Here is a 20,793-nt window from a genome sequence, read left to right as displayed (position 1 = left end):
TTAACATGACTGTTGTACCCTAGACTCGAGTTTCTGGAGCTGCTTCTTGCCACCCTTCATGGCCAGGTTCTCAGCCTCATGCAGACGGTGCTGCAGGTCCTTAACAGCAACCTCCAGGTTCTTCTTCATCCTCTCCAGGTGAGCGCTAGTATCCTGCTCCTTCTTCAGCTCCTCAGCCATCATGGCAGCCTAGATAATATAAAATTGGGATTAGAAATCTCATGAAAAACACACTTAAGATGGGTTAGTACTGTAACCAAATTAAATTTAAACCTGCATCGGTGATGGCCTTCTTTGCCTTCTCCTCTGCATTCCTTGCCTCCTGAACGGTGTCATCAACTTCACTCTGGACCTGAACCAGGTCAGTTTCAAGCTTCTTCTTGGTGTTCAGAAGGCTGGTGTTCTAAGAGATTTAAAGAGAAATGTCACTTAAATGATCATGTATCATTCTTTTTATTATCAAACCTAATCTGTTTTTATAAATTGTTGAAATGATCATCACCTGAGAGTGCAGAAGTCCAACACGCTCACTGGCGTCCACCAGCTCCTGTTCAGCGACCTTGCGGCCTCTCTCTGTCTGTTCCAGAGCAGCTCTAAGTTCCTCAATTTCAGCCACCATAAGACCATTTATGCGGTCCACCATGGCAGCCTGTTCCTTGAGGTCTTCCTGGGCTCTGACAGCATCAAGGTGCATTTGGGCATCCTAGTTCAAAAGTATATTAAAAATATTCACATTAACACCACTGACAGCTTTTGTGGGACCACTCACTATACTGTAGTTTGTGCAGCAGCACTATGTCAACAATACCTTGAACTGTGTCTGCACATCCCTCAGCTGCTTCTGGGACTCAGAAGCCTGGCGATTGGCATGGCTCAGCTGAATCTCCATCTCATTCAGATCTCCCTCCATCTTCTTCTTGATTCTCAGGGCATCGTTCCTGCTCCTGACCTCAGAATCCAAAGTACCCTGCATGGAGTCAATCACCCTCTGGCTGTTCCTCTTGATCTGCTCCATCTCATCTTTTCGCTTCATGGTCTCCAGCTGATCCAGAGCTTCCTCATATGAGTTATTCATCTTGAACAGTTCAGTGCTGAGAGAACGAGCCTCCTTCTGAGCTCCTTCAAGCTCGGCCTGACCCTCCTCATACTTTTGCTTTCACGCTGCCAACACCTGAGTGACAAGAGATGACAACATCTGCTGCATCTGTGTAAAGCATCTTCTACTCAAAAGTGGAGGAAGAAACGCATCAAGGAAAAGTCCAAATCAGGGAAGAAGAGGGAAGTGAAACACAAAGAAAAACCACAGAAAATGACACGAAAAGAAGAAGAGATGGAGGTGAAGACATAACGACTGACCGGATAAATGACGGAGCCCAGTTACATCCCGCACCCATCCAGATACCCCCCACTCTTACCCAGGTCTACCTCAGTTTCCTTGATGCATTTCTGAGCAATGAGACTAGTAAAGGAGGAAGATCAGACAAGACAAAAAACACACAATCTGCACAAAGGTATAGAACACTAATTGTATTAATAATGTTATATTACAGTAGCCTCAAACTATATAACCTTTTTTTCAAATTGAGAAATCTTTGTTTGCAAGAGCATTACAAATGCTTTTGTAGTAAAGTAAAACTGTATTAACTCTCTTTGGAGAAATCCTGCTGTATCTGGCGTAATTGCCCTACAGTATGTTGTAACATAAACAACCTCAATCAAAGCCTGTTGACATATATTGTTACTCTTGCTAAAGACTTTTATTCTGGCCCTGTTTTAACATGTGTCCTTGTGATCTAGTCACATGTAGACAGCTCTAAGTACATCAGTTCACACCCAGCATTAAAATGTATCTGTACATACCTTTGATGATGCCAGTTATTTGATCCCACTTGCAAATGTAATAAACGCACATGTTGTTTTTAGCCAGGCCAACTGTTGCAGTGGGGTCCATTGTCCAGAGAGAGAGGGAGAGAGAGAGAAAGGGAGGGAGGAGGGGGAGAGAGCACAGCATGCTATGGTGTATAATAATGTGTTATCCTTGTGTTTGGAAGGTGGAGCTGAGACTTGAGGACAGGAAGCTTGTCAACGCCTACTGTTTCATTCATCTGACCATACAGGAATTTTTGGTTGCAATCAGAATCATGACGAGTAGTGATGTGAGTGACACGCAACTCAAGAAGAGGTGAGGAAATAAAATCACAGAGGTCTGGAAAGGAACATTGTAATATTTGTTAGTCTTCTACTATTGAGCTACGAGATATTCACTGTAAATGAAGATTGTGACGGTTTGACTTGATAACCGAGTTTTATTAGGAGGGGACTGCCAGGTGTCTCTCCTGACATTTAGGGTTATAAGTCATGTTAACAATTATTTACATTCAAAATGCACTTCTACACATTGAACATCTATTTTAGCCCCACAAAGAACAAAAGCATTCTTTTTCAACTGCAGTAAAGAAGAAAAAAAAACATACAGAAAACAACAACGGATAACTTTAAATCCCACAATCACAAAGTTCTTTTAGACTTTAATTTCACTTATGGCAGGAAAAAAAAATTGAAATAGTTCAGTTCAGTTCAGGAAAACCCTAGAGCCATACTGTACTGTATAAATAAACAAATAGTCTCTCGGTCAGCAGGTCAGTCGGCAAGTCTTTCATCCATGAGCAGCTTCCATAAAGAACAAAGTGGAATGGGAAATGTAAAGCATTTAGAGGTAGTTAACAGAGACCAGCTGCCAGTGGTGGAAAGATGACAATTTATAAGAGATTTAATGGCCTCACTCGTGGCTATTGTAATGAGCGCCTTGCTTCCTGTCACTCCTGCTGACCTCTTCTAACCCCCTCCCCAAAACTGATTGAGGATATTAAAGGAAGCGTTTGTGGCATGAGCACAGGTGGTTGTTATTGTTTCAGGGGGTGTGTATACTATGTGCTGGTGACGTCCAGGTTGTCACATCAAGGGGTGGGCTCTATTTTAGTGTCCTGTGATGTTGTTGCGTGTTTAATCAGTTAAAGTTTATCACAGCTTTTATGAAACATTATTATTTAATTGGAGTACAGTGAATGTCCTTGTGTTTTATACTTCAGTACTTCACTATTGACAGTGCAACACATGACTCAAACCAAACTTCTGCCTCTACAATAACATCTGTTTATACTTTTATATATTTGCACTGTGTACTCACTGTTGGACACAATTCCAATTTTACATGTAAAGCAAATTTAATTTTCATGGGCACACAAGCCTCACTGACCGGACAGAGACAGTGTTCACCTCTGCGAATGTTCCACTAAAAACAGGTTCCTTCCCAGCAATGCAAAATGAAAACCAACCAGTTGTTGTGTTGCTTGCACCTGTCGTTCCACTGCCACCAAAATAGAACCTCGTAACTTAAACCTGATAAACAATCTGATAAATAACAAATGGATAATCAATATAATATTCAAGCAAGAGCCATGTTCAGAGTTGATAGCAAAACCAAATTTCAAAATTGCACATCCGTCATTAGTGTACAGCTGTATTTTCAGATTGACTGGTTACTGACGCAAGTAAAGGCATGCTACAGGATTTGACCATATGTAGGCTGACCGTACGCCAGGAATAACTTGGCTGTGGAAGTAAAATGAGATGTGTAAGTTGAGCACGCAACTGTTCTGTCCTTCCTCCCCAAAAGGAGGTGAAAATAAAACCGAAACAGGCGCTGAGCAGATGGTCCAATCACAGCAGTGGTGGGTCAGGGTCAGCAGGGTTGAGGGCGCACTGAATTTGAGACGTGACTGTGACGCAGAACAACTTGTACTCTGTCACTCAAGAAGAGCCTGCCTATGTATAGCAACCCAGGGCCTTGGTCTTGTATCCTATACTGTAGAATGAATGTCATTTATACTTATGACAATTTTGGAATTCTATTGAATTGATAGGTCACAGTGAGATTCTAATTGCTAGGTATGTCACTTGCTGTAATTGACTTGTTCATAATGTGGAATAGTAAAATGCAAAATCTCAGTAGCAGACCAACATACAACTCGACCCTTTCCTACACCCAAACAAACGTCCAAACCAAACAACAATCAAAACTCTTCAGATTTTCCACTACTTCTTCTTCTAACTGATTCAATCTGAAAACACGTTGAACAACCAAATCAGACCAGAGGTCAGTCTTCACTGACTCCCTGCACCTATATCTATGTGGTCTGGCCTCCCAACACTGCACTGCATTTATGTCTCTTCATACAGTATACCCAAAACAGTCAACATGAACAAAACAACAACATCCAGTTTTCATGATACTACAGCAGAGTGCAGAGTACCACTAAAAGCTCAGCAAGTATCAGATAAACATAAAATACTGAATCCTGTACAGGTTTAGATTACAGTGAAAAGCAAAACCCACTGAAAATACAGTACAGACCATGCTAGATGTATTTCTGACTCCTTCCATTTTGGTTGAAGACACTGGTGCTTAAACCTGATCAGTGTGTCTACAATTAAGCAGTTGTGTGTTTATGTACCTGATGGTTATGTTTAACCAATTGGCTCATGGGTGTGATCATTTGATAATCAGCACTTTGGAATTGCAAAGAAGTGGCATAATCATAATGCTCTAATGTATTTAAATGTGTTTAGTGTTTTGCAAATCCTTCACTCACAGAGTTGGATTGAGTCTTCTCCATGTTCTGTTTGAACAGACATAATCAATAAAGGCATATTCATAAATGATGAGAGAAAAAATAATAAGAAGGTCATGTTTGTTGTCGCCATCCACAGTTTCTCCCACAACAGCCTGGAGATAGTTGAGTCTCTCTGTTCTGTTTTACCCGTGTTGCCAAAACTCACGTGGTTGGGTGATAATTCTGGTTACAAACATGTATTCATAGCTAACCTTTCAAAGCTAATTTCCGAAGGCGTACCAAGTAAAATACGACCTCCTGTAGCCACTTGCCATTTACTTGTAATTTATTTAATATCGAAACTTAAGCCTGCAGAGCTATTCCAAGTAGTTAGTCGTTAATGATAATGCTGCGGTGACACTGACACATTGTATTCGGACGTTATTTAGCACCACTCAAAAAATCTGGCCCGTTTAAAATTGTGTGTTCCTGCCAAAGTAGCAGCTTCACTGTTCATGTTGCAGCCACTGTTGCTGGAGCTCATCATTCCAACATGCCATCAACTCCACATGATACTCATCATAAATAAATTGAGTCTGATCCTACAATTGCACCCCACACCCCCCACCCCACCTTCAGAGGAAAGGTATTACTCCCCCTCTCGTAGTGTTAAGCTGTAAAGTATAGCTCTACAAACTCCCAAGATCAGGACTCGGACATGAAATGTCAGTAGCTGTGTGGTACATGAATAAATATCATATTTGTGTAGAAATCTGACTCAGATGAGATGATGGTTTGTATAACACTACTAATCTTTGTACTGAAGGACTGATTGCCTGGTTGAACAGCACCCTTTTTATGTGGCTTGTATGTGTGCCAGGTTAAACAAAAGTGACACTGCAGTTGGACCATCAGGAGCAAACAGCATGTTGGATCTGCTCTCTGCTATGGATGGACTGACACGGATGGAGGAGATTGAGTTAGTGTTTCACACATGCAGAAAACCTGGCACATAAACAGATGTGATAAACCCCTTTAAAATCTGTCATTGAAGTAAAGTTGTAATTGTTGGGTAGGAATTATGAGGTGATGCAGGAGAAGAAGAAGTACAGTACCAGAGTCCTGGATGTTTTTTATGGACAAAATGTATTTGTACTTGAATGGAAGAGTCATCAACACAACTTAAGCGCGTGATGACACCTCAATTTGGGGCAGATAACTGTCTCTAGCCATATAGTATCAAACAGAAAGACATCTACGTCTCAGCTCTCAACTATAAACATAGAGGGTTTGACCTTTAACCACACAAATTACATAGGGAAGTGAAATTCTTCCCTAACAATGTTGGATGTCTTGTGATTTCAGGCTGGAGGGCGGGAGGATGGCTGATGCTGCTAACCAGACTGTTTCCTATCTGGACCGGACGCACACTGCTCATTTTCTACACCTACACAAGTCAGCCGTGGTCAAACCTGTGTGACAGAATGATTTCATGTGTGGGTGACATGGATAAAACAGGGAATAAATAGAATAAATACTAATAAATATGTTAGTGAAATGAGCTTAAAAAGCACCGTCTTTATGGGCAGCAGCTGCTCCTATTTGGCTTTAAACTGTCAGTCTCACTCCTCTCCAGGAGTGAGACTGACAGTTTAAAAGCTCTTATAAAAAGGTGCCACAAAGCTGTGGTCATTAATTCATTTGTTCATTCATTACAAGATGTTGTAGCTGTATACTTTTTTTCAAAAATGGCTTCATGGCTCCTAACCTCTAATTTTGGCACCACCCAGTGGTCGTCTCAAAGAATACACAACCACTGAATCTTTTAGAGAAGGAACTACTTTTATATATCAAATTTGTGTGTGTGTCTTTTTCCTTCCAGACTCTCAAAGAACCTCATCAGCGACCAATCAGGAGACAAACTACTGGAGGCTTTGGTCACCTGAGCTCTAGTAATTTTTATGTATGTGGCTCATTCATGTAAATATTATTTTGGAAAATGAAACACTTGATAAGGTGCAGTGTTTTGGTTTCTATCAATTCACACAGGCACTAATGGCCATAAACATCTTTTTATCCTGCTTTTCTGTAAAACTCAAAACTCTTTTTTTTTTTGTAGTTTTTTGGTCAGATGTATTTTGGTTAAAGAGGAGAAAAGACGTGATTACAAATCCTATTTTTACATTGTTCCCTCAGTAAAGAATGTAAACGTGTTTTGTTTTGTTTTTTTCTTTCCTCCAGTCTGGGCAGCAACCATCTTGGTGATCTCACTGCTGCCAGGACGGCCCTCGTCTTCACGTCAGTGACACACATCACAGTGTTAGAGTAAGTCTCACACACATACATCAAGTTTGTCATTGACATTTATGACATTAAACAGTGTGATCCTGAGGTTTGTGTCCTTTATCTTTCGTTATGTCTTTTGCAGTATTTCAGAGAACAGTATTGGACACGAGGGCTCAGTGAGTCTGTCCAAAGCAATAATGTGCATGAAGAACCTCACAAAGATTCAGTAAGACTCTCCAGCTCCTCCTCCTGTTGCTGTGGGAATGTCAACACTAACGGATGACCGGCTTCACTGACTGTTTCTCTCTCTTCAGGCTGACCTCTGTTGGCACGTCAAACCTGAGTGCTGTAGCTGCCAGTCTGGCCCACTGTCCTCTCATACAGGATGTGGGGTAAGAGACATACAATGAACTCACTAAAGTGGTGCTACAGTGATAGAAATAACTGTGTGCAATTGAAGGTGTGGTTGGATTGTGAAGTTCAAATTTTCAAAACATCCATCTTGTTTATTTCAAAGCTTTAATCATGCAAAAGTCCAAGACCGAAAGCCACGTGAAGTTGGCTATTGTGACAGTTTCAATTAACTATGAACTGAATAAAATTGTTCTTGTCTGTGAACTTTACTCTCACTCTCTTTCTCTAGTCTGGGATGGAATAACTGTGGTGATGAGGTGGCTGGAGCTGTAGTTTAGTGTATAATATTAAGGTTCTATTGTTTAATGGAGTCTGAATGAAATAAATTAATAAACACAAGTGCCCCTTTCACAGCAGACATATTGACCTGTCACAGTCCAGGTGTAAACAGAAACATTCATCATGACTGAATTTCAATTTCATTGTTCTTTTTTGTTATGCACACTAGTTCACAGTCACACTGGTATAGAGGAGAGAAATTGTGCTGTTGTCAGTAACAGATGGCCCTCAATAAAAATATCTTAAGTATGATTTGATAATAAAAGAAGTCTGGAAGGATTATCTAACTACATAAAGGTGAGGTTGATCTTATTTATGAAGCTAATCCTCTTGCATGATTATACATATGGAACATATTAATGTTGTAGCCAACACATTTTATGTACAAGGTCATACAATTTTATTCTAACACTTGTACCTGTTATATAACTGTAGTGGATTAAAGATGCTTTAAATATTCCTCTACAGGAACTGAGTGGGGTAGAAGTATGTAAAATGGCAAAAACACTTGAATTCTTAATTACAGTACAAGTACCTCAGTATTTCGATTGAAGTCCAGTCCTTGAGTAAAAGTTTCTGTATAGGACTGGTAAAGTAGCTGAGAAGTGATAAAGATGTAGGTTAGCTGTGTAACCACAAGAGGGTGCCAGTGTCACTACATGTTTTCTACAACAATCAGAATACTTTTTTAAACCCCCACGGGAAATTGTTACACATACAAATAGAATAATAGAATAATAAATATTCAAAAATGTAATATATATTATTTTAAATATATATATATATATATATATATATATATATATATATATATATATATATATATATATATATATATATATATATATATATATATATATATATATATATATATATATATATATATATATATACATATATATATGTTTTGAAAAATAAATAAATAAAATAAGTAAGACAGTGGGTGGAAACGCTTCACTTCCGCTTTTATTTTGTAGGTGAGCTCATCTTACTTCCGGTCTGAGGCTAAATCCCGGTAGCTTGACGCAGTTCCATCCATCAGTGGCGCCGGGCTCAGAGCACCGTGGGGCTACGAGGATGATTTACGGTCACACACTGTTGCTTCTTCCAGGATACTTGGGATAAAAATATTATAATATAATCAAAATGTCAACGGCAACTTCAGTTTCTCTTCTTTCTTAAAACAACAAAAGGAGAAGAAGTATTTTTACATTTTTTGATCTTTTTGATTTTGCTCCTCACAGTGCGCAGCAATAGGAAACTGTGAAGTGAGAAGCGGCGGTGGGGAAGTTGGACGGTTTTCACTGAGGTGAGCGTCACTTGAGTTTTTACAATGTTTTTTTTGTCTTTATAGAGACTGAACAGGTTTCTCAGGTAGCTATCAGCTGTTTTGGATGAAACTACAATGTGCCAAAATGTGTTAGTCCGCTACTTAGAGAGCTGAGAGGCGGAATAAGGAAAGATGTGGCAACATGTCACTGAACGCCATACAGTCAATATGTACTATGTGATTTGTTATTATAAATAACAGCCGGGTCTTCCCCCCAGATCTGCCCTCCCGCAGAGAGAGAGGTGACTCAGGTGTGGATGTGACTGTGACTGTGTGATCATCAGCAGCATCAGCATCAATGCCACTACAGACATGGACCAAGCTGCTGTAGCCTATACTGTTTGTTGTCAGTTGGCTTTTTTGTGTCATCCTGCATATTATAAATGCACTCAAACACTCATTGTAGTGCTGCTGCTGCTGCTGCTGCTGCTGATGGTCTTAATAGCAGGTCTATTTAGTTGTATTATTATCATTATTATTATTATTATTATTATTATTATTATTATTATTATTATTATTATTATCAATTTGCAGTTTTCAGGTGCAGTGAATGTTTTCCAATCATTGTGCAAAAGCAGATTTTGAATGAGACATTTAAAATATGTTTTTCAGCCTGCTGTGTCAAAGGACACAAACACGCCCCATGTTTGTGTTTCTCTATTAGTTTTGACCTGAATCAATCCAGGATGTACTTGGACAAAAATCCAGTATCAGTTAATTTATTCATTTTATTTTATTGTACAGTGTTTCTAATACAATATTATTTCTAAGTGTATTTTTACACTAAGCTTCATTTTTAATATCAGCATCCTTCATCATGTCCTATTAGCAGGTTTAAGGCTGAGCTACTCTCACAGTCACCAGTTCCTTGATGAACACAGGACAACAAATGAAGCCATGAATGGTGAAGAATGAATGAGTAAAAGTGTTTCAAAACAAGCCCTTCACTGCCTGTGAATGGCTGCGTAAGTGAATGAAAATATTGCACTGGTTATTTTTTTTCCTTTTTCAGTACATCACCACTACCAGTGTGACATCACAGGAGCAGAATGGGAGGAGCACACATTAGTATCTTAGCAATAGACAGCAGCGTTTTAGCGTGCCGCTCTCAGAACAAAAAACACCTTTATTTTGCGGACGCGAGGTGTTGTCCTTATCATCTGTGCTCAGTTGACACATTCGGATTAATGTAATGATTTGTGTTTCGTCCTCTTTACCTGAGGCCTCACGAATATGGAGATATGTGCAATGACTCTGATGGCACTGTGTGTGTGTGTGTGTGTGTGTGTGTGTGTGTGTGTGTGTGTGTGTGTGTGTGTGTGTGTGTGTGTGTGTGTGTGTGTGTGTGTGTGTGTGTGTGTGTGTGTGTGTGTGTGTGTGTGTGTTTCCAGAGGCCATGCATGCATGACCAAACCCTCTCATTCTGTCTGGATGTGTCTGTACTATGTGGGTGTGTGTGTGTTTACGTGTGTTTAATTTTTACTTGCTGCTTATTTCAAGCCAGACACTGTCATTATTCTGCCGAGGGCTGTAAAACCACAGGTGGTGTCTTAACTCTGATTTATTCATTATTTCTTCTTACCTCTGAATTTTTTTTTCTTTTATTGTTATAAAAAAAAAATCGAACACTGAACTGTGTCTAAATACAACAAATGTCAAGTCTCTGATCCACCGACTTCTCTCTGGAGACAGGCACACACTCCCATAGCAACAGGTGCGAACACCCGGTGTGTTTCTAGATTTTTCATTTCTGTGGTGGCGTTTCCACAGAGTTATGATTTTGTTGGCCGACAATCACACACACACATCACACATACTTGATTGGTTAGTTATGTAAGAACCCGGACATGTGACTGTAACCATTCATGTGTGAGACTGTGTCAGGTGAACGTCTCGTTTTTATCTCTTTAAAATGTATTTTGTCAGTGTATTTGTTTTATTTTTTGATGAGTGATTGGCAGATAGTTTGGGGTGGAGTAAAGCAGTTAAAGCGATTAGAGCTCAAAGGCTACACCTGTTTGTGTTTGCATCACGGTCTCACATTCAGAATCATTACACCTTTAATAAATGAGCTGTATTATAATATAATGTGGGGGTATATTCATTGTCACAACCTCTGTTGATGGCCGAACCTCTTTGGTCCATGGTGGAAAATCAATTTAGTGGATTTCCATTAAATCTGGTGCAGTCGTTGATGTTGTTCATTAGCTGAAGTCTACTGATTTTGGAGATCCCATGAGATTTCACACAGCTCCACCACCAACATCAACATTAGAGACATGGATGGTTCCCAGATGCCATCTTACCGACTCTGGTGGTGATCCCCTGAGTTTTTTCCTCCATTGAAATTACGGGGTCGCTATTTTTGGTTTTGGTTCTCAACTACTCACATCGGATACAGGCCTTCATGTTTGTGATCTCATTTCTCTCCATAACGAGTCATCATTATCTACCATAGAGCTGCTGCAGCCATTACCAGATAAAATCAATTGGTTAATCAATAGACAACTAGTTCCCATCTTTCCTAATAACTGATTGATTGTTTATTGACTTTATTGACCTTTTTCCCAAGTAAAAAGGTAAAAAAAAAAAAAAAAAAACTTCCTAGTCTGATGATCTCCAATTTGATAGCACAGTTACTATGGTGGACATTGTAGCTGCAAAATATAACTATTTTAACATGCTAATAGTGTAGAGCACCAGCATAGAGCTTTATCAAATTTTGTCTTTTATATTGTTTTAAATGCATTAATCATATTCATATCAAGGAACACTTGTAAGGCTTCATTATATTGTTAATAACACTATCTCCCTGTCTCCCTGCCCCACAGTCTTAGTTTGCTATTACAGGAGACTGTATTTGACTTTAAGGGCACCTATGCAGCCTAGAGAGCGCCATTGGAGGATGATATGATGATGTTATTTCTAATATTAACCCTATTTATTTGTCTGTTTTTTGTTTTTCCTTCCAGGCTGATTAGTTGTGACCTCAGATCATGGCCTACACTCTGGGCTCGACCACCGAGGGCCAGACGCTCAGTGTTGTGCCTCAGCATTGCGTCACTCGGGTGGAAATGTCCGTCACAGCGACGAGCCTGCTGGACCGAGACGTGGCCTCCAAGTCGGACCCCTTCTGTGTCCTCTTCCATGAAGTGGACGGAAACTGGGTGGAGGTAAGGATGGAGGGATGATAGGTTAGAAGAAGGACGATTGAAGGAAGGAAGGAAGGAAGGAAGGAAGGAAGGAAAAAATGTCTTTTGTCTTTTTAAACAAACTGAAGATGAGAGATGAGAAAAAAGGTTTAAAAAAAAAAGGCAGATTGAGGAGAAAAGGCCAAACACAGGGAGACATAGAGCTGTTGAGATCAGACTGAGTCAAACCAGTTTCTGGTGTTTCTCCATGTGTTGACTTCAGCGAGGTGGAGTGTAGAGGATGAAAGGGAGGCAGAAAGAAAGAAAGAAAAAAAGAAAGAAAGAGTAGGCTGAAGGGAGGAGGGAACATTTGAATAAGTGTTATAAGTGCCGTCAAGGTCACACTCAGCAGCATCGAGCAAAGAGACAGAGAATAGAGGATTTTGTTTGTTGTCTTTGTTACTCTGCAGACTGTGTGTGTTGTGAGACAGATCCAGACTCAGGATGTCGTGGCCATCTGGTCTCAGTCCTGAAGTCTGAGCCCAGTGAGATGACGGCTGGTCCAACATTAGTCTAAACCTGAGGAGGGTCCATAATGGTAAAAAAAAAAAAAAGTACTTGATTAACAAGTTGTAACTACTTGAAATAATCATAAATTGCACAATTAACAAATCTACTAACACTCTCAATAACTGATACTGTACGTGTACGGCCCAAGTCATTGTTTGTAATTGGTGTTTAAATGATATAGTACTTGATTTACAAATGCTGAATGCACCATTATAGGTGAGTTTATTAAAGCATATTAACTTTGTTTGAGGCAATAGTGTTATGATAATAGATAGTGATAATATTAACACTAGTACTAGTAACTAGTAATAATGTGTAGGTAATATGAGTGTTAATGAAAAAAGCCATGAGGTCGTAAACAGACCAGATGGAAAAATAGATAAAGCAAGATAAAGCAGTGACTAGAGAGTTTACAGTTACCTCGCACACTGCAGCAAACTCTGCAAGTATAGTTACACTGTCAGGTCAGCTTTTGTAGACTAACAACATATTGAGGTGTTGCCCAACAAAGAGCAATGGGACAGGAAGAGCAGTACTGAGAATATTTTACAGTAATGATGAGTGACTGTAGATTTGATACTGAGAGTTTCTCTTCAGTCGACCTCAGGCCTCACTTCACTTTGTTTTCTCCTGTTCTTCTGTGTTTGAACCTTGTTGCTTTAATCCCATGATGTACGATGTGAAAAGATACAATATACCGTACTACTTGTTTATATTTATGGTGTAGGAAGAGATAAACACGAGCTCCAAGTTGGAAGATGACGAAGAGGAAGATGGTGATGAAGTTTTGGTGTGTGTAGGCTGCTGCTGCTGCTGCTGCGAGGCTTTTCTGCAGCGAACAGCTGGTCAACAGGGCAAGCTGGCTTTTGTATGTGTGTGTGTGCGCGTGTGTGCATGCGTGCATGTGTGCGTATGTGTGTGTAGGCGTGTGCCTCTGGTTGTAGCTAGCTCTCGGTCAGCAGGGCATGTGGTACTGATGTGAAATTGCCAATGGTTGCTATGGCAACGGGAAAGGAAACAAAAGCTTAATGCTCCTGGAGTGAGGGAATGATGCAGGAGGCGAAATGAGGCTCAAACCTTTTCTTGGATATTATCCACAGCTCGCTGTTTCTCTCACACTCGCAGCTCTCTCTCTTTTTCTCTCTTTCTCTCTCACTCTCTCTCTCTCGCTTTCTCAAATCCCCTCCTGTTAACTTTCTCTCTCCGTCTTCCTCTGATTGTCTTTCTCATCTCTGCCACCAGTCTTCCTATCCCTCTGTCTTTCTCCCTCTTTCGGGCTCACTTCCTGACTATCTTCGTCTGTCTTGTGAGATAGAGGTGTGAGAAGCAGCTGGGTCCATCGGGGGAAAGAGAGAGAGAGAGAAAGAGAGAGTATGACTGTGAGAGGGAATAGGTGTGAGAAAGGGAGATGAGAAAAAAAAGGGTGGAGGTATAGAGAGGGTGAGGAGCACATTAGCAAGAGAGACGGTAAGGGCAAATGTAGAAGAATAAAAGAAACACAGAGGTTAGACTGAAAGAGCGGCACATAGAAAAAAGAAGTGAAGATGAAGGAAACAATGAAATGAAGGGAAGACGTGATAGCAGCAACTAAAAACTGGTGTTGGAGGCTTCAAACAACACGATAGGCCGACATAAATACAGATCTAAGCTGAGCTGATGACTTGGCAGCCAGTTAGCAGACTAGTTGGGTTATTTTCTAAATCCTCAGATTTTTTTTCCTATCCGAGTCGTTCTGCTCATCTCAGCACTGTAACAAACAGAGGTTGGCAAGATGAGCTGTTCAGAAATCTAGTTGTTGGAGCATGAAGCGCATCTGTGAAAAATAAAATGTTTCCTCAAACATTTGAAGCCCGTGTTGGGTTATCACTGTCATTAGAAGTTTATTACTGACACAATTTTTTCAATAATATATGTATTGAATTCAGTAAATTAGATAAATCATTGGTCTTCTTGATATAATCTGTGTCAACCAATTCTATGTACGTTATTTGTTTACAAAAGGTAAGACTGAATGTGCATAAAAATCTCTCAAATATTAAATATTTTATCCACAGATATAAATCATAAAAATTACTGCTTCATTTTAGATTTTATCAGAATTGATGTCTCTAAGTTTGAGTGTGACTATGCTGAAAGGAGCTTTGTCTTTCCATTATCTTGTATTGATTATAGATTAGATTATTAAATATAACATAATATACTTTAATATGAATATCATAACTTGTATTTTACAAATGGGACTTTTAATCTTTGAGTAACCTGTATCACTGAATTGCCCCAATAGAAACAGGTTTTTTCTAATTATTTGTTTTGCAAGACTAATTACCAATGGGAAAACTGTGTCAATCAGTCAGTGAGTGAGTCAGGCGACTAAAAACTGCAATGCAGGGGTTGAAAAATAGTTAATAAATATGATAAATAGTTCATGAATATGATAAGAATGCCAGAGTTGACATGTTGGTTCGATAGTCTTACAGCCACAAGGAAGAAGTTATTTAGCCTTGTGGTGCTTGAGCGGATGTTGCTGTAGCTTTGTGAAAACAGGCTTCATGAGTCGACAAATTACTTTTCAGTGACAACCAGCCAACACTGTACAACTGCCAAAGAATTAAACTCTGGAAATGTGTGCACTCGTAAATGAAAATGGCTGAACAGAGACCAGCAGAGATGATGTAAAAGCCTATATTATGTTTAGTCTTCACTTACTGGAGGTTTTACTGCATCTGGCCGCTCCCATTGTTGTTATTGCACCGTTAATATCACAGATGATCTGATATCTGATTATAAACACTTATAGATAAAAATAGAGGATAATAAGCGCCATGAGGGTCTAATTTATTATTTCCATAGCCCAGTGAACCAGGTGAAAATCCACTGTGACACAAATGTGAGACATGCACTTGCAGGCTTTCACCGAGCCCCAATAATATCACTTTTTAAGCCACAAAGTGCAGCTATTCTCTTCCCCATGAGTCAGACAGATGGATAAGTGCTGTGAGTACCGTTGGCAGGCTAAAGTTAAAACCGTTTCCCCTCTGAAGTGGGTCTGCACCATCTCTTTATCAGTTCTTGAACGGTAACAGCATCCACAGAGATCAGAGAAATGTTTAAAGTTTGGAAGGAAAGCATTCACAACGGCATGTAAAAGGTTAGGTAGGATAGGTTTTTATCGAGATTTATTAAATTTATACTGTTATTGATACTCAAAATGAAGACTAAATCATGTCTTTTCATCGTGCTATAGTGCAGTGTAGAATTAAGGAAAATAAATAAGAAAATGCCTGAGAAATACAGTTAGATGGGTCCCGATGGGTCACTGCTTCAAGTAGCCAACTCAAAGTCCGAGTGATTAGCTCAGACCTCTTACACAAGCAATTCAGTCCCAGGGTGTTGACATTACATGGCGACCAATTGAGAAGTGGTGACAGGCCAGACATACGCTGACCTTGTCTAATGGTGGATAAACACACTGAGCAGTGTGTCCTGGGTGAGTCAGAGTAGAGAGTAGCAGAGCCAGTCAGTGTTAGTCATAGAAGACCCAGAGCAAATAACATGGCTCTCACAGTGCTCTTACAGACACCCACTAGCTGTAATCTGTCTGTGCAGTGTCCAGCCTGTTTTTTATGAGGGTGGGTGGGTGCATGTGAGAACCACTCAACCACTTGTAATACCTCAAAACTGGACGCACTGGGAACGGGGTAAAGATAACAGATATTCATGGTGCCCAGAGGATGAATAAGCTTGGTTTGTTAATATTTTTTTTCCACATATTCTATAAATTGTATCAACATTTACGGCAGTGGTCTTCGACAGACGGTCCACAGAGATACTGCAGGGGCGGTTGCGAAAGTTTTGGTTCATTAGACAATTTCTTTTATATTTTTTCGTTGACATATTTAGCCTATGTTTAAAATAAAAACCTCAACTTGAATAGCTTGTTAGATTATTATAATGCAATTGACAGACATTGTTAATATGTATATCTTTATTTTTATTATTAAAAATAAATCATTTTCAAACATCTTTCTCTTTTTTTCTTCTTGTTTAGTTGAGCCGCACTGAAACAGCAGTGAACAACTTAAATCCAGTGTTTGGAGTGAAGTTTCAGGTGGACTACCACTTTGAGGAGATCCAGAAGCTTCGCTTTGCCATGTTCGATGAAGACAAGTGTGCCACGCAGCTCTACGAACACGACTTCCTGGGAGAATTCATCTGTACACTGGGAGTGGTATGAAACAATTCCTCCTTTTCAATCCACAGTTGCTTCTGTATTAAATGAGATGATGGCGTACATGAGTTAGGGAGGAAACCAACCAACTCTTAAATTGACTTGATTCAGATAATTTGATTCAGGCTATATTCATATAATAGCATTTCACGGCTCTTTAAAATGCTGTGTTCTGATTGGTCAATCACTGCATTATATGGTCTGTTATTTGTTATTGTTTAACACACCGTTGCTATGTATGACAGACCATTTTAAGGTCTGTTATTGTTTAACAGAGGAGAGATTGAAACCCTTCATTCATGCCTAATCACTAACAATTTCTCCAGAGAATTTCCTGTCCTCCAATTCAGGGAACAGTAGTGGGTTGCTCTTGTAAAGCGGTGTATGGTAATAACTGAGCCTACGACAACTTCTAATTATAAACATTTTGTTCACAGTTTTGTCACATCCAGGGCCACAGCATAAAAAAAACACAGACATCAGTTTTAACAACACCAAAGGATTCCCATCCCCCCGTCTCATTTCACTATCAATGGCAACGTCCAGTTTAGTAAAAGTTTTCATCGACTGGCCGCTGATCAGCTGTTGCTATGTGCGCAGATTTATGCTTGTTTAACCACTGCGGGCAGTTTTTCAGAAGCAATTTATAGATCATTTCAATCGCATTTATCCAAATTTTGTCTCAAATTATAGAGTGTGCAGTTGTTATAGTATATAATACATTATCCCTTACATACAGTATGTTGTAGTTTTGTATATTTGTTCGTAATCGTGTTTTCTGTTTTTAATTATCCACCAGATTGTGTCCAATAAGAAACTACACAGACCGTTGATTTTAGCCAATGGGAAACCAGCTGGCAAAGGATCCATCACGGTAAGATGCAGCACTGTTTTTTACAGGTGCCCTACCAAACCCTAACCTAACCTATACATTGTGCATCAAGTGTTTCTGTTGTTAATAATAACAGCATGGCTGTAGTGGTTGATGATAGTTGTTGTTATTGAAGCTGATGCTATTTAGGGTCCGGGCAGCGCAGCTGACAGGACACTATTGTATTCCTAGGAATTCTTCTTCTTCTTCTTCTTCTTCTTCTTTCTTTCTTTCTTCTTCCAAGGAAGTCATACTTCCCATGGGCGAAAACTCACCAAACTTTGCACAAAGGTTCAGTCCCATGCCAGATTCACTCAACTCCAAGGACATGTGCCCCCCCCTCCTAGGGGGGGCACAATAAGCGTTTAAATTTAAAAACTTTAAAAATTCCTACCAAACCAACGGTAGATGCTACAGTGTTGAAACTTCACCACAATGTCGCCTCAATACTGCTGAAACTTTTGTCCACTTAAACTTATTACAAATTATGAAGTCCATCACTCTGTTTTTTTCAATAACTGTAAAACTTTTAAAATGTATCTCCTCCCACAATTTTTGCTCAATTGACACCAAACTTGCTACAGAGCATCTCCAGACTGTCCTCCACAAAACTTGTTTCTCGGATTTTTGATTAAGCAAAAATTGAGCCTACAGTGCATGAAAACGTTTGACTGCAAACAGTACTGTAAACATATACCATCAAATTCTTGATAAATACATTTTCAATCTTCCTGAAAAAAAATGACAATATTCTGGAGTCATGGTTGATGAAGTTTGGCAAATATCAGAATTTTAACTCAAAAACTGAATTTTTGAGAACATTTTGAATTCTGCTCTCATGGGAACAACTGCAGTCAATGTGAGAGTGGAATTTATAAACATCAGATTTTCTCTTATGAAGCAAAACACTTATCATTAAAAACAAATCACCAACATTTCCATGCTGTCAAGATGCAATTTATGTATTATCAGATTTTTGTTTAGATGACTGAATTATTGACATTTTGACCATTTCATCACAACAGCTGCCCGGGCACTGACTCCCTGAGTGGATAAATTAAGCTACACAGCAGGTCTCACTACCAGCTAATTAGCTCAGTGAGTTAGGAGCTGGTTCTTGGTGTCAGAGATTGTGAGTTCGAGACCCAGCAAGGGTGATGATGATGATGATGACGGATCAAAATGTCACATGTCCTCAAGCTGTTTTGCTGTCTAAATGCAATTTATGTATTAACAGATTTTTGTTTAGATGATAGAATTTCTGACTTTCTGAAATCTGCCTTGACAACAGCTGCCTGGGCACTGACTCCCTGAGTGGATAAATGAAGCTACACAGCAGGTCTCACTACCAGCTAATTAGCTCAGTGAGTTAGGAGCTGGTTCTTGGTGTCAGAGGTTGTGAGTTCGAGACCCAGCAAGGGTGATGGTGATGATGACAGATCAAAATGTCAGTTGACCTCAATATGAAACACAAGACAATTGTCCTAATTGTGGCATCACAGCAAGCCTCTAAATAAAAAAAAAAAAAAAAATAGCTTGGACTGGTCCATGCGCGAAGGCTCCTAACATCTTAGACTCATAGTAGATGTTTGACAAATATCATTATTTTACCTCAAAAACTGATTTTTCTTTTTACTGTGGTTTCAAATCTGCCTACACGACAGTGAATGGCTTACTCAATTTGTGAAGCCACTGTTGATCTGCCACTTGTCAATTAGCTCAGTGCGATAGACAACGGTCTTTGGTTCCCAAGGTTGTGGGTTCAATCCTCAACTGATGCAAATTGAACATTATAAGGTCAATTGTCTTGTCTTCCTATTCTCCTGTTTGTTGCTCAGAATTGCCTAAATTTGCCCAAAAGTAGCCCGGACCCGACCCATCGCTGCGCAGCAGCTATAATACTGTTATTGTTGTTGCTGCTGCTGCTGTTGTTGTTCCTGCTGATGTTGATGTAAGATGTGATGTAATGTTAATAGTCACCAGCATTTTGTTGCAGCTAATATTGTGCTGTAAATGTTATTTTAGATAACAGCACAGGAGCTGTCTGACAACAGAATCATCACTTTGACCCTGAGTGGGCGTAAACTGGATAAGAAGGTAGGCAGTTAGACCCACACACACACTCACACACACTCACACACACACACACACACACACACACACACACACACACACACACACACACACACACACACACACACACACAGGATGCAAACACGCACACACACTCGGACTACATTCAAGCATTACATACTACTTTAGATGCACAAACTAAGCCCACACAGTAAATGTTTTCACACTTCACCTTTGTCCACCAACTAACGGGCTGTCAGGTACAGTACACTGATAGCTGGAAATGAAAACAACGGAGGACCCTGTTCTTATGTTTGAAAGTTTATTTTCAGTCCTGGAGCTACTGTATGAAGTAGCTGCTGGTTTATTGTGAGGGGAATTAAGTGACGGTGGATCAGAAATGGCACAGCTTGAATTGTGATTTCGACTAACGCTACAGGTGTGAATGCTGTGCTCCCTCTGGTTAAGCCACCAGGAAACACACAAATCACAGTCATTGCAGGAGCTCAGGGTACGTTTGAATATTCACACTGGTTAAGATTGGCACACGTGGAGGCAAGAATAATCTTCACCCTGTGTACGCTTTATTTGTATTTGCAGCTAAAGAAGAACAGTTCATGTTGGTTTTGGTGTTATATAAACCACATTAACCTAAATCTACAGACAACAATAGAAAGAAAACAAAATAAAAATAAAGACCTATGATAATAATTTAGTAACAGACACTGACATATAACAAACAAATTAATTTGGTGTGACTGAATTACTTTGAATGTAAATGTGTATATTCTGCCTTGATAGAAATTTTGATAAAATTGGAGGTGTGTGTGTGTGCGTGTGTGTGCGCACATGAGCACAACCTACTGAACCTAGGACAACATTAATCAATGGAAAATCAGTGCAATATGATGATTTACTGTATTCGGCCACTGTGATGCGATAGGCTATTAGTGCCCCAGACATGGTGGTGCCCGGTGACATAAATGTTGCAGTTTGGC

At 39.7% G+C, this 20,793-nt stretch overlaps 2 protein-coding genes across 2 annotated transcripts in view; both read left to right on the top strand.

Annotated features, from left to right (window-relative positions):
- Window positions 1–2,141: 2,141 nt before the first annotated feature.
- Window positions 2,142–7,591, top strand: LOC310987876 (uncharacterized protein; the record flags this gene model as incomplete). The annotated part of the gene is made up of 5 exons (XM_083974346.1): window positions 2,142–2,182; window positions 6,855–6,938; window positions 7,042–7,125; window positions 7,214–7,291; window positions 7,543–7,591. The coding sequence occupies 5 exons, from the start codon at window positions 2,142–2,144 to the stop codon at window positions 7,589–7,591; spliced, it is 336 nt and encodes a 111-aa protein (XP_083830472.1).
- Window positions 7,592–11,918: 4,327 nt separating this feature from the next.
- Window positions 11,919–20,793, top strand: part of cpne2 (copine II) — a gene marked incomplete at both ends in the record, with an annotated part of 38,217 nt that continues 29,342 nt past the window's right edge. Inside the window, 4 exons of the mRNA XM_083973736.1 lie at window positions 11,919–12,095; window positions 16,672–16,851; window positions 17,651–17,725; window positions 19,748–19,819. Coding sequence (XP_083829862.1) covers window positions 11,919–12,095; window positions 16,672–16,851; window positions 17,651–17,725; window positions 19,748–19,819 — 504 coding nt within the window. The remainder of the gene's footprint in view (window positions 12,096–16,671; window positions 16,852–17,650; window positions 17,726–19,747; window positions 19,820–20,793) is intronic.

The sequence above is a fragment of the Trachurus trachurus genome (genome assembly GCF_905171665.1).
Source record: "Trachurus trachurus genome assembly, chromosome: 6".
Lineage (NCBI taxonomy): Eukaryota > Metazoa > Chordata > Actinopteri > Carangiformes > Carangidae > Trachurus > Trachurus trachurus.
This window is presented reverse-complemented; position numbering and strand designations above follow the sequence as displayed.